This window comes from Fistularia commersonii, chromosome 35 (genome assembly GCF_037954325.1).
Source record: "Fistularia commersonii isolate RoL2024-O1a breed Wild chromosome 35, RoL_Fcom_v1.0, whole genome shotgun sequence".
In the NCBI taxonomy this organism is placed as follows: Eukaryota; Metazoa; Chordata; class Actinopteri; order Syngnathiformes; family Fistulariidae; genus Fistularia; species Fistularia commersonii.
The window spans coordinates 7,336,296-7,349,656 of NC_141318.1; the positions used below are offsets into that span (position 1 = coordinate 7,336,296).

The 13,361-nt window shown below is 40.0% G+C and overlaps 1 protein-coding gene across 1 annotated transcript; it reads right to left on the bottom strand.

Annotated features, from left to right (window-relative positions):
- Positions 1 to 717: 717 nt before the first annotated feature.
- Positions 718 to 12,981, bottom strand: mgarpb (mitochondria localized glutamic acid rich protein b). Its single transcript, XM_086142910.1, has 6 exons — positions 12,789 to 12,981; positions 9,356 to 9,456; positions 7,994 to 8,066; positions 5,366 to 5,728; positions 2,532 to 3,476; positions 718 to 1,366 (listed from the first exon to the last, which is right to left on the bottom strand). Exons 1-6 carry the CDS (start codon positions 12,859 to 12,861, stop codon positions 1,335 to 1,337), a joined length of 1,587 nt encoding a protein of 528 aa, XP_085999036.1. The 5' UTR covers positions 12,862 to 12,981; the 3' UTR covers positions 718 to 1,334.
- Positions 12,982 to 13,361: the final 380 nt, after the last annotated feature.

The following is a 13,361-nucleotide window of genomic DNA, read 5'->3' on the forward strand; positions in this document are numbered from 1 at the left end:
AAGCAGGAAATGATTTGCTGGTGTATCTTCAATATTTAAACTCCCAGACCGAGGATTGTCTCTTGCTCCGATAAGGGATCTTTAATCGTGCATTTCTATTATGAACCGATTGATCATACTTTTTAAAAATACACAATGGGCATATCCCCCACACATGAAAAGTCATGCTCACAATCACATTCTTTTTAATAAAAAAACTTATTGGCTCTGATGCATGCCTGATATTTGAGAGTGATTTCACTAACAGCGCCAGATACCACAATTAAATCTACTGCCTCTGGTTAATCCAGTGGTAATATTGAATCTTCTGCCAGCAAACATTAGTGAAACCTTGGCTGAGGTTTAAAGTGACAAACTGTGGTTAAAGTCAACACAAATTTGTCTTTTCATCCCACTACCCTGTACAAATAAGCTTTTGGCTGTAAAAAAAAAAAAAAAAAAAAAAAAAAAAAAGAAGCAATTTGAAAAATGAACAAACCAAATATAAGTGAATTGTGCATCATTTTATTGCAACATATTCTATTTGAGCACATCATGAAAGAGATGCCTTGTAAAGCAAATGTGCTAAATGAGAACTGGTGTATATTAATGCAATATAATCAAGTGTAATTTAGCACAGAAATTATTTACAAAAATAACTCAAAGTTAGCTTATAATCATTGTAGCCAAGCCATTGCATTACTATATTCATCCAATGGAAAGGTACAAAATCTGGTTAACACAATCCTAAGTGTGTGTATTGTTATAATAACGTAAGTAAATTGCTTGATAGCTTCTAAAATGTAAAGATTCTGGACTCTACAGGTCTGTGGTGCTGCAATTTTTTTTTCTTTACATTTCTGAGATCGTCTACGTGCGTTATACACCACAAATGAGCAGCGCACTAAAAAGTGGACAAATTGATTTTAAAGTACATCTTAAAGTGAATGCTAAAGTATAACTACATTACATTTTCCACTAGAGAATATATGTAAGGAATCACACCAGGTCATTTGGAACAAGACTAAATACTTTTGTCACTTCCTAGATCTTGATAGAAAACTCCTAATGAAATCTAAAATGTAAGTTGCACGTTATCGTTGACTGAACAGTAAACTGCTTATGTACCTTTTACTAAATGTATTGCAAGACTGACATCTAGAGGAAATGAGAAAAACAATTTCACAGGTCAAATGCAGGGGGCAGACACTTTTTGCTTAAATACACACATTAAAAGAAAGGAGAACGTTCACCAATCGCTGAAAGGACACGAGAGTTTGTTAGATCCATGGTTAAAAATCTTGGTCTTTTCATCAATGATCCAGTCAGGGAGGGGATGTTGTGGAAGGCACGTTTCAGGATTGGGCCGTCACCACCACTGCTGTGCCTGCAATCAACAGGGAAAGCAGTGGTGTATTTTGGTGGAAGGATACACAATTGAAACAGCACACAGACAGTGCTTATTGATAATGATGAAATTAAACTGCCATTTGGTACTGTGCAACATGTGTAGCAGTGAATAAAACCTGCACGGTCTCTTGTTGCCCGAGCATCTGAAATCTCTTTGTTACTAATTTTTATCTTATGGAGGAGCGTCTTGTGACCTCTGCTTCTGATCACACAGCTTTACACTGCTTGCCTTCAGTTTTTACCTTCTTAACTGTACTGTTACATCACTGAGCAGCTTTGAACAGCACAGTTAAAACCCTTGGCCCTGTAAAGGTGGATATACATCTGATGAGAGCCAAGGACAAAGTCCATGAATACGTCAATTCGGCAATCCTTCACTGAGATCATTTGATGCATTCATTAAATAAATTAATTGTCCTGTTTACCACAACTAAACAAAATTAAATTTGACATTAGAGGATGTCGTCAGTCTCCCGGCAACCTCTTACTTACATGAAGAAATCCAAAGGCCTTCACTTAGAATTTTCTTTGACACTGCATCCATATAACTCCTAATTTGTTTTTATCGTAAATAACTTTATTCCTTCTCATACTTTAAATCATAGTAACACATTGACACAATGTGATGAGGTAAATGTGTTGTATACGAATCAGTGCTGTTAGATCTGAAATTACACCCTGATCAGTCATGCTGCCTTTTTTTTGATTGTTGAATGAACAAGACACAACTAGAAAGAAGGTGAAAGACATGTTTACCCCACTTAATGACCTTCCTTCCAGTTTTATTAACTCTTTTATGGACCCCTTGATTATTATTTCCAGATGCAGCAGTAACATCAGGCACTTTGTTACTGCAAAATATTATTGTCGAGTATTAGTGTTTTGTTATCCTTCCCAATTACTTTTATCCTCTATGATAAAGACAGCGACATGAACCTTACTGAGCTACTCTTTGAAAACTAATGTACTTACCGAGGTTTAGTTTCTTTAAATGTGTGCAAACTTTTCCGCCAAATCCACTCATGGGAGAAATCTCACAGAATAACCAGTTATGTAATCTTCCTAACTTTATTCAGAGCAACACGATCCATGTTGCTGATTATCAATAATGCTAAATTAGCAGTAATGGAGTATGTTCTTACTTTGTTCCTCCACAAGCGACGCCTCCTCCTTGGCTTCATGGGTTATATCCACGGGTTCCTCAGTGACCAACTCAATTGCATGCTGCCCTTCTACACCAGCGGGTGGTGCAGCCTCCTCCCCAACTTGTGGGGCACAGTGGCAGTGCGTGACATCTTGTGTAGATTCTACATCAGTTGCTGAAAGAACCTCCGGGTCCGACTCCTCAGCAGAGACTTCTGCAGCTTCGACCGTCTCCTCTGCTGAATCTTCATTCTCTACGGTCGTGTCAACTGCAGGGGTCTCAGCACCCACAGCGGCGATGGGTGCCGCTTCAGGTGTAGTTTCCTCAGCATCTTCAGCAGAGGTCTCTGTAGAGACCACCTCCTCTGGCGCAGCAACAAGGATCTGAGCCTGATCCTCCCCCTTATCTGCTTCTTCAGTTGGGGAAGCATCTTCCAGTGAGGTTTGTGTAGAGGAGGTGGCCTCCTCATGAACCAGTGACAGATCAGCATCATCTGCCACCTTTATCGCTGAGGTTGCAGCTTCCTCAGCAGGAGACACCTCTTCAGTTGAATCTGCCTCAAGAGTAGAATCAGAGACTGGATTTTGATCCTCAGCTTCTCCAACTTTCTCTGATAAGGGGGCTGATGGTGTGGACGCCTCAGCAGAAGCAGGTAATTCCTCTTCTAACGAAGCCGCGGTTTCCTTCTCGATAATCACCTCTTCAGTAACCGAAGCCATCGCATCTCCTATCTCTTCCACACCCGCTTCTCCCGTTGCTTCTGCAGACGCTGTCTCTGCTTTAACAGCCAGGACCTCCGGCTGTAACTCATCCAGTGCGGAAGCCACACTATTTTCATCTCCTATTTGCTGGACCAGGCTTGTCTCACCAACAGAAGCTGCTGCAATCTCAACTGGAGAGCTGGTCATCACCTTCACAGCCGTAAGAAGATCTGGAATGGACTCTGAAGGAACCAGGGAGAAGGTACTGCGTTAACATACTGTTATTTCAATATTAAATGCAAATTCAACCCAGTAAACCTACCTATTAAAGTTAAATTGTTATTGAAACAAAGTGACTGCAAGGAGTTTGTATATTTTGTATTCCACTTACCTTCATTCGATGTCTATCAGGGGAAGAGCTCTACAGGAGACTACCTGCCTGGTACATGCTCCTGCTGGTGTGACCTTTTAGAAGAAATGAATGACCGTCTGACTTTCACAGGCCTTGTACATGGCATATCCCATAGCTGTACTCACTGTCCTCCCCCCAATCTGTGTTTTACAGGGCACTTGTTTTATATATGGATAGTTAACAAGTGAGCCCAAAAATGCTAGCATTTTTTTTGGATAACTCCTGTAAGTCAGTGCATAAAGTCTAAGCACAAAATTTCCCTTCTGTCTATTCATGCTGGCAAATCACCTGGGGACCCTAACGGCATGGTGATCTAGGATTAGCTTTGACCTGCAATAGTTCAGTCAATTTCTTAACTGCACAAACTAATTGTAAGTTTCATCACTTTTTAAACAAAAAAAAAAAAAAAAAAGGAATACTTGGGTGGAGCTGAATGCCTGATTCTTCAATTCAAATATGTCTCAGCGCGTACAATTTCTTGACCACATTTATGCTGATCAAAACAGATTACACTGAGTTGTGTCTCTTTGTTACATAATAACATGCTCAACTTTGAGTTGTTAGACATTGAAATAGTAAAGTCCTTGACTGCTACATTTTTAACATCAAGCTTAGTTTTAAACACACAGGAGCATGACCAAGTCAGATTCCTTGGAGAAGGGACTTTCTAAAGAAGGGTTTTCCAAGACACACTAGTTGGGACAAAAAGCACTTAGGATTCTAAAAAGCTGAAGAACCAGATTAAAGTTATCTACCCCCAAAACAACCTTTCAGAAAAAAAAAAAACACAACTATTAGTATGTCACATTATCTTTATTGAAAACCCGTCTCATGTGACGTTTTAGAAATTCTTCCAACACTATTATATTGTCCAAATAATCAATGCCCTAAAAGTGTGGGATTTGTTACCTAAGATTCAAGAGGATAATTTGAGGTTGTAGGTCCAAATCCAACAATTGCAAGAAGTGTGCTTTTTTTTGCATCACTGTTATCGTATTGATGTAGAAACAAATTTAGTGGCTGGAAAAAAAAAAAAGTCTTGCAAGGGGAAAAAATGATTGCGTGAGGCAAAGAGGAAATGTACATTTACAGTTTTGTTGATACGAATAGGAATGGAGAAAAAAAAAAAAAAGTACAAAAAGTGTAAAACTGACAGAGGTCCGCCTTCCTAGGTAATGTGTACAACTTCAATAACCACACCTACATAGAGGATGGTGGTAATTAGCTCAAGTGAGCAGGGAGACCTACATTTACATAAATGCAAGACATCTTTTAAGAGCACTTAATTTATGAACAGCGTACATTTATCCATAAACCCTTTCCACAAACAGCAGCCAAACCATACATTGAATTTGCTCTAATCCGGTGATAAGATTCCTATAGAAAGATTCTACTGTCTCAGGTTATCTAACCAGACAGCCAAATACAAGTTGTGGAGAGGGTCTGAAGTTTGGGTTCAGGGAAGGTTAGACTGATGAACCCCCAACTGAAAGTGAAAATTCAATTGTGGTTGCTCATGAAATTCAAGCACTTCAGAAGAAGAGGTTCATGAGTCAATTTCAGGAATATCTAACTCCTATCCCTCATTTCAGAGCAAAACAAACAAGGTTTCACGGCTTTAAGCAGCGAGCTCTGCAGCAGGGGCAGCCTCAGCAGCCACTGGGCCAGTCTCTGCCTCAGCAGGGGGAGCAGGGAGGGGCTCATCTACTGCTGCTGTACCGGCACTCTCCACTTCGGCAGGGGCCTCTGCTGCGGCGACCTCCTCCATGGCTACGGCTTCGACGACGACGGGAGCAACCTCAGGCTCTGTCTCCACAGGAGCAGCAGCTGGAGCGGCTTCTGCTGCCACTGGCTCTACTGCGTCTTCTGCGACGATGACAGCTTCGGACACCACGGCAGCGGTTTCCTCCGATACGGCAGTTTCAACAACGGGTTCTGCAGCCGCCGCTTCTACGGGTTCTTCAGGAACAGGCTCGGCTGCAGCCTCAGACACTGGTTCTGCAGGTTCAGCCTCTGTAGAGACTTCAGCAGGCTGTGCAGCCTCCTCCACAGGGGCTGGTTCCACAGCAGATGCTGCTGTGTCTGCAAAAAGTTGACAAGGGGTTTATGGCACAAGACACCTTTGTTTTTCCAGGTACTAATGTATCCTACAGACAGGATGGATGTTCTAATGAGCAGTCAGTCACTTGATCATCACTCCGACTAATGCCATATTTGCAAGTCAATGTCCCTTTACATTGGAAGTCACCCTAAACACAATTCACCTCCGGAAGAATTCAATCATTTTTGTAAGGGGAAAAATACCCTTTACAAAATAAAAAACAGGATTATGCTCCCATGTAACAGTAAATAACTGCTTATATTCTCCCAGGGGTTCACAGAAGCTGTGGCAACTTACATGGATGGAAAAGCCATCCTCAAAGCAAGACACTGCAGATGTGGTGGAGGTACCCCTACAATGCTGAGTTTTTTGAGGTTTAATTCATGCTAGAAATGACTTACTGTGGTTATCTGAAAATCAATTTAATCTGTTGGGAGTCCTTTCATACTAACCTGAGCTTATAATCAGGAATCCAATTTTATAGAAAGACAGTTGCCTTAGAAAATTAGTTTCCAATCATTAGGTAAGACTTTCAGCAACATAGGGGAAACAAAAAAGTTACAGTTCTCCAGCAGTTTGACACAACCCAAATGGGAAAACAATTGTTCCAGGAGACAAATTGTTTTTTGAATTAAAATTAGGGCCCAATTTCAAAAACATGGCAATCATCCGTACGGCCTCAAACAGACATTTGAGCGGAAACAAATACAGGAGCACTTATTTTAAATCTGTAGCTTAGGCGTTAATGGTGTGACGGGTAAAGCAGATGTTAAAGCTGTCAACATAATGAGGATATCCTTAATCCTAACATATCATCCTTAAGCCAAAAATACAACCTTTGAGCTCACGGGTCATAGGTGCCTGGCCACTTTTTCCAGCTACAAAAAAATGAAAACAAATGAAAATAAATGAAAATAATTGATGCCTCTTGCTTCTAGCAGTTAGCTTGCTCTCATGTCATGGAGACTGAGATGTTGGGGAAAAAAAACAAAACAAAACAATTTTTCCATTTCCCACGGTCATGTTTAACATTCAAACATCAGTATCACAAACTGAACACCAATCTGCAGCCCCAGAGATTTAAAATTACATTAAAAACAAATTGTGGCGTGCAAAGAAATTTACAAGTGATTGTTTCTTGCTACTATTACATCATACAGAAGCCATCTGTGTTCACTGGTGCAGAGTGCCATCTATGACAAAGCACTTCCTAGTGTCACATACAAACCAAGTGACGGCAACTGTTCAATCCCCATTACAAACCAGTTAGCGCTTCTGGGCACAGAGCCATGACTGCCTGGGCCAACACTGGCTTAACAGACAAATAATTTGCAGACAGAAATCAAAACAGGCGGCACGATAAAGCTATTGAGGATGGTCAGTGCGGCATGTGAAATGAGTGGTTGATGTGGTCCAACTCCATGTTCACTAGTTCTGCTGGATTATAATGGTAAGGTTTCTTTATCAGATCCTTGGCCGAAGTTTGTTGTTTGGGTCTGAAAGTTTATTTACCAGCTACATCCTGTTCTTGGTCGCTGCCCTCATTTAAAGAATTAGAAGATTGTGCAGGACTACTGCTGAACCAGGATCCACTGTCTGCACACATCTTAAAACTTTAAGCTTAATGCCCAATTTAGATTACATTTTGACATTGGGAAAATGCTATTAGAAAAAAATGTGCATCATAGATACTGGGGGGCAGGGGGGGATTCTGCCATGGGTTTTATGCACAAGCCACTTCTACTGTACATGTCTCTTTCAGCAGTCTGGGACAAAGAAGGGTGTGAGTAGGACATACGTTTGTAGAATGGTGAGAATTTCCACTCCTATCCCCCCCCAAAAAAACCAAAACCATTTAAATAGGAACTGTGGCTGCGCAGTTTGCTTTTTAAAAGTAGCACATACTATCACAAAGCAGACATTTGAATGGAGTCTGCATTGGGATGAATATGCACAAAGAGGTGCACAATATGGTCTGAAGAGGTTTATCACTTAAAGATCGACATGAATAAAATTAAATTGTAACTTCCTGGTCAGTACTCCTGCAGGGCAAATTTAGAATTAAGTGTTTAAACTTTAAGTTTAAAAAGATACCTTGGCAGAAAATGCATTTAGGCAATCGCATTTGACAGAGGATTGTGTGAGCCAGTTTAAAAAAAGGCTTTGCTCACTAAGCTGACAAAAAAAAAAAAAAAAAAAAAAAAAAAAAAAAAGAGGGCGTGTGTGTTGGTAGTGTGGTAACTGACCCTTTGCTACTGCGCCCATGTTGGCGAGTCTGTCCTCATAGCGTTCGGTATCACCACTGACAGTCTTGTAGGCCTAAAAAGAGGGTAAATATGCATTTATTGCATTCCAGCACAAAACTGATAAAATGAACGTTGTCGTTGCAAAATGCCACATTACGCTTATATTCTGTCAAACAAAACAGCTTTTACAGGAGTCTGGCAGTATCTGGCGGGCAACTCGACCCAGACAATAGTCTGCATGCCTGGTAGAGTTGGTCCGAGAACAAAGAGCAGATTATGGGACTTTGGATGTCAAGTTGTAGTCCGGTTCTTCCCAGGATGGTCTGTTCTGACAGCATGAAAATAGGATCCCAGATTATCCCAGAAATTACTTTCAGGTCAACTTAGCATTTGAGCACGAAGTCAAGTGACCCGCATTTTTTTGGAAGAATTGGAAAAAGCAAAAACAGGCATGTCCCTAAATATTGTCTTGTCTTTGAAAAACACAACACAAATATTCTATCTTAAATCCTGATTCACTACCAAAATGTGACCGACAGAAGACATTTGACCATCCGTTGGGAGAAAGAGACGAAGAGGCAAGAGTAAACCTTCACCTGCATATTCAAAATGTTGAGGTTTAATACAAAGTAAAGTCAGTTCACAAAGCATCCATCATTAATTGAGTAACTATCTGGATCAAGTTATTTGGTGGATGTGATGTGCATGCAAATTTATAGCAAACCGTGTTGGATTGTTTAGAAGATACTTCAGCAGCTTGTGAGGTTTTCCATTTTGGATCTAGCAGCTGCAAATATTTTCCAATTTGTTATATTTACACTTTTCATGTTGATTTGAAATGAGCAGGATATTCCAACAAGTTGTACGGTACAAAAGAATACAAATGCATATTTTGGTCATTAGATATTTCTACATTATGATATTCCCCCATCTTTTGTTTTGTATTTCTGGGTTGATGTTGGCTGTTCTAATATTAGTTAGCAATGTGAATCAGAAACAGACAACAATTTAAATTGAAAATATACACAAGGGTCTTACAGATTTCCCCTGATCCCTGTAAAAAGGGACTGAAATTTGCTCACATTACTGTAGACTGAGATCTTCCAAACTGGTAATTTTATTTGAACCTATTGTGTTTGTCTTGTACTTAAGGTGTTTGAACAGACAGCCAGCCAAAAAAACAGCCAGCCAAAAAAAAAAAAAAAGCACATATGTGTACCAGTCAACAGATGAAACCACCCTATTCAAGATGAGCTTAATAAATCTGCAAGACAAAAAATGTGCACTGATCTTTTTAAAATGGCTTAAAATGAAAACCGTTCCAACGAAACAGACATCTGTGTGAACGTAGCAGTAACTCACATAGACGACCGCTGCTGTCAGGCCTCCTCCACACAAGAGGAAGTATGTCATATTGGTGGAACCCCCAGGAACTCCAAAAGCCATGTGTCGCACTGGAGCCACTGCAAGGGAGAGAGAGTGAGCGCTTCGGCTTATTTCAACAGGGACGCAAAATCCAGATGTCAAGCTTTGTTTGAAAATTCTCAGGACATTTCCGTTACGAGTAAGCAATCAACTATCATCAAGTGACGAAGAAAAACGTCAATTAGGATCCTTTGTGTGGGTTTCATATGGGAAATTTCCATCTAAATTCCCAAGCGCAGCTGCCAGAGCATTCTGATACCGTCAACGCGTCCCCATTCGTTAATCTAGTTACACAATTCAGCCTTAGTTGTGCTGGAGCAGCAGGACATGGAAAGATTTAGTGGCAGCCAAGCTAAACAAACTGTCCCCTCAATTAAATCCCTGCAGCAACAACAAATCCTGGTTCACCATCTTTGATTCACATCAAAAAGAAAGGTAAGGTTAGGACTTGAGGATGAGCTGACAAAAGCTTCTTAATGGGCTATTGTTGAGGAGGCGGACAGGTGAGCTTGTGTTTAGAGGATTGCCAGCGGTGCATGCAGGAGGTCAAAAATAAAAGCAGCCTGCATCCCAAAGACCAGCTCACTTTAATCTCCAACACAGCAGCAGCATGTCACACATGCACACACTCGTGATGATGCGTGCATGTGTTCCAGTGTGTCACACACATGGCAGGTGTGTGTGTTGCATGTGTGCGTGCATTGGAGTCAGATAAAGGTCGAGCATATGAAGGTGCAAAGAACACAATGTACAGTTTGCAGGGGTACCTTCCTGTTCGTGGGTTTTCAGGAGCACAACTGGCTCCCGTGACTGTATAAATTAACAACCCCGTATCGTCTATACATAGACAGGACCAAAAAAAAAAACCATAACAAAAAAACGTTGAACTAGTCACTAATTTATCCCTCGCAGAACAGAGAAAGAAAATAAAAAAAATGTACGGCTTTTCAAAATGAGTACACGCTGAGGGGGAAATCAGCCATTTAAAAGAAAATAGCATTTAATAAATTAATACCAGGTTAATGACAAATTTCTCTAAAGAAGACCACTGTTCCAAGAGATAAGTATTAAAATTCGAATAAAACTACTTGTTTTGTGAACACATCTAATAATGTGTTGTTTAGGGCACAGGGTTTTAAGGACAAATACTTCCAGAGAAGTGTTTTTAATACCATAATGCCTAGCAACTCAAATATCTCCATGCCCTACATTATCAGAAAATCACACATGTAATATAAAAAAAAAAAAAAAAGTAAAATAAATAAAATGCAAAAGTTTCCTGTTTTGTAAAAAATGTAAGAAATGTTAAAAATAAATAAATAAATAAGTAAATGAATTAATAAATAAAAATGGTAGAAATCTTGTTTTGGGGGGGGGGGTTAGGATTCACTTAGATATACAAATTTTGTCAGTTATGTAGAATGCATACCAGAAGGCTCTTGTGAGAAAATTGTCAATTTCATCACAATGGTTCAAAAACTATTGCTGAATAGTATTAATACAGCTTGCAAAGAAATTGCAGCTTAAAAATACTATACAGTAAAGTATAACATTTGGAGCACCTAAAACACAAGAGGGTGCAGCAGATTTAGTCTAAGGTTCAAGGATGTGCACTAAAAGAGGTTAAAAAATTGTTTAAAAATGTAAAAAAAAAGAAGCTAAAAGACAAAAAGAAATACCAATTGTGAAAGAACCAAAACCAATATGATTATTTTGGTTGATATTTAGATAACAGGATTACTTTACTAGCATTTTTTAAAATAATGCTTGATTTGGCAGGTGTGACTCAAAGATATTTGTAAAAAAAGGTCAATTTTCTTTAAATTCTCTTAAGCCTTCACACAATACCACTGTGGAGGAGCTACATCGTTTTTATATGAATCCACTTATTTTAAATCACTGGAAGCAATAAATTTAGCAGTCTTATAAATCTGCCAGGTCTAGAAGGCAGTTTGTTGGTTACAATGACATTATTTAGTAGATCAGCATGAGAAATGTCCACCGTTTCATCTAATGAAATTTGATTTATTGGGATTTCATTTACAGGGTCAAAGTGAAAATGTGAGTGTCTCAGAATTTCAGTCCCTCCAAATCATTTTGGCGGAACTACTTTCACTCCAAAAATCACTACCACACCGAAAACGGATAAGAGGTCGCTGTTAATCGCTACGGTCAGGGTTTCACTTAGTTTTTCCCCAACTGATTTTCTTTAACAGCACTCTCTCATGGAGCCCTAAATTGAAATGGAAAAATGCAGTGTAGTGGATGCTGAGCAGCTTCTTCCCTTCCAATGACACGACACAGCAGCAGCGCGCAGGACAGGGCCAAGTCCAGGTTATTTATACAGGTAATCAGTTAATCCCTGGGTTCAAGCTATTTAAAATGGACAGGCATGGCAGGTGAAAACGGACAAGATGGCATCTCGGTGACACGTGTAAGGTTGCATGTTGAGGCCGTCGGCCTGTGACCGCTGACCAGGATACCTGCCTTCTCACAAACTGCATTATCTGTCCACAAGTTTGCAGAGAATTTAGTCTGTCTGCTTTCATTTGGGAAAAGCGCCTCTCAGCCCCCAGGGTGAATTCCACATGCTCAGACCCCAAGGGAAAATTCAAACTTAAGCAAAGGGTGCATGAAAAGAGGATGGCATCATAATATCACAAAAAAAATCAATTTACAATGCTAAAATCCCTGGTAAAAATTGGCGAGCCATTTTGTATATATTCGGTGGGAAAAAGGGGTTGAATACTGCAAAATTTAGATATTTCTCTGCTTTTGCACGAAGGCGAAGTCAGACAAAAAGAGATCACCGTGTTCCTTTGCGCTTCAGTGTCTCAGAACAACGTGTCGTCAGAACATAATGTCAAAAAAAAAAGAAATAAAATAAGAAAAAAAGATGACGACACGTTTAATACCCGAATACTAAAGAAAACAATGGGAAAATGTATAAGAACTTAAAGCGTTGAGGGTTTTTTATTTTTTTGCATTGCGTGATGCGCTTTCATAACCAGCGTGCACAAGGACTGAGTGTTCCCGATGAGGGACACACCTCCCCCCAGGCAAACACGCACGTACACGCGCACACACACACACTTTACACGACGAAGCATCCAATATCTGAGTTTTTATCTGTTCATAAGCCAGTTTCATAATATCCGATGAAGATTACGCGGACGTGCAATAAACTTTGAACGTCAGTAACCACTAAGGAAGGGGAAATTCTGAAAAAGAACTTTATTTTAGATGACTTTTTCTGGGTTTTAACAGACAATTGCATGGCGTTGATTTCAATCCCCTTGCAAATACGCTTTTTTTTCAATGAACTTCACCACCAACCTGCATCTCTGTCAGCAAAACGACGCGGACTCACCGTCTCTGGACGTCGGCTTGAAAAGCCTCCATGCCACCGGCCCGACTCGCTGCCAAGCCCGTCTGCAGAACATGTTGCTCGGTTACCGGCGGCAGGTGAAGCGCGGAAGGTCGCGGAGCTTCGGGCGTCTTTTGTGGAGTGATTTGCTGAAAGTGCACAGCTGCAGATCACTGATGAAGAGGGGATGAAAAAAAGGGGAAGCCCTGCCCCCTTCTTTAGAGGCTTCAGCTCTCCAGCGCCCTCTAACTTATTTACTTATTACTTATCGAATGCAAAACCTCCTATCTGCAAATTTTTCGATTTTGGGTTGTTGCATTAAATGGTGATGAAATGGGATGGCTCCACATGTTCAGTCTAACTGCAAGATAATCTTTCTTTTGACATAGATGTCACATGATAAAACTCCTATGCAGAAGCAGAAAAAAATTTGGAAAAAAAAAACAATTATCTTAATTGTCAGTGGTAAAAATAAATTATAAATTATAACATATAAATACAGTCTGTGAACAATAGAATATTCTTGAATATCTTTCACAAAGACCATACTGTAATCAAATGAAACATTTTTTTCAT

Bases quoted from the DNA above. Each gene is read 5' to 3' on its own strand.
- mgarpb (XM_086142910.1), bottom strand. From the start codon at position 12,861: ATGTTCTGCAGACGGGCTTGGCAGCGAGTCGGGCCGGTGGCATGGAGG. The intron at 8,067-9,355 runs GTGAGTTACTGC...CCCTCTTTTTAG, and splicing joins TGACAGCAGCGGTCGTCTAT to GCCTACAAGACTGTCAGTGG. The intron at 5,729-7,993 runs GTCAGTTACCAC...AACTTTTTGCAG, and splicing joins CATGGGCGCAGTAGCAAAGG to ACACAGCAGCATCTGCTGTG.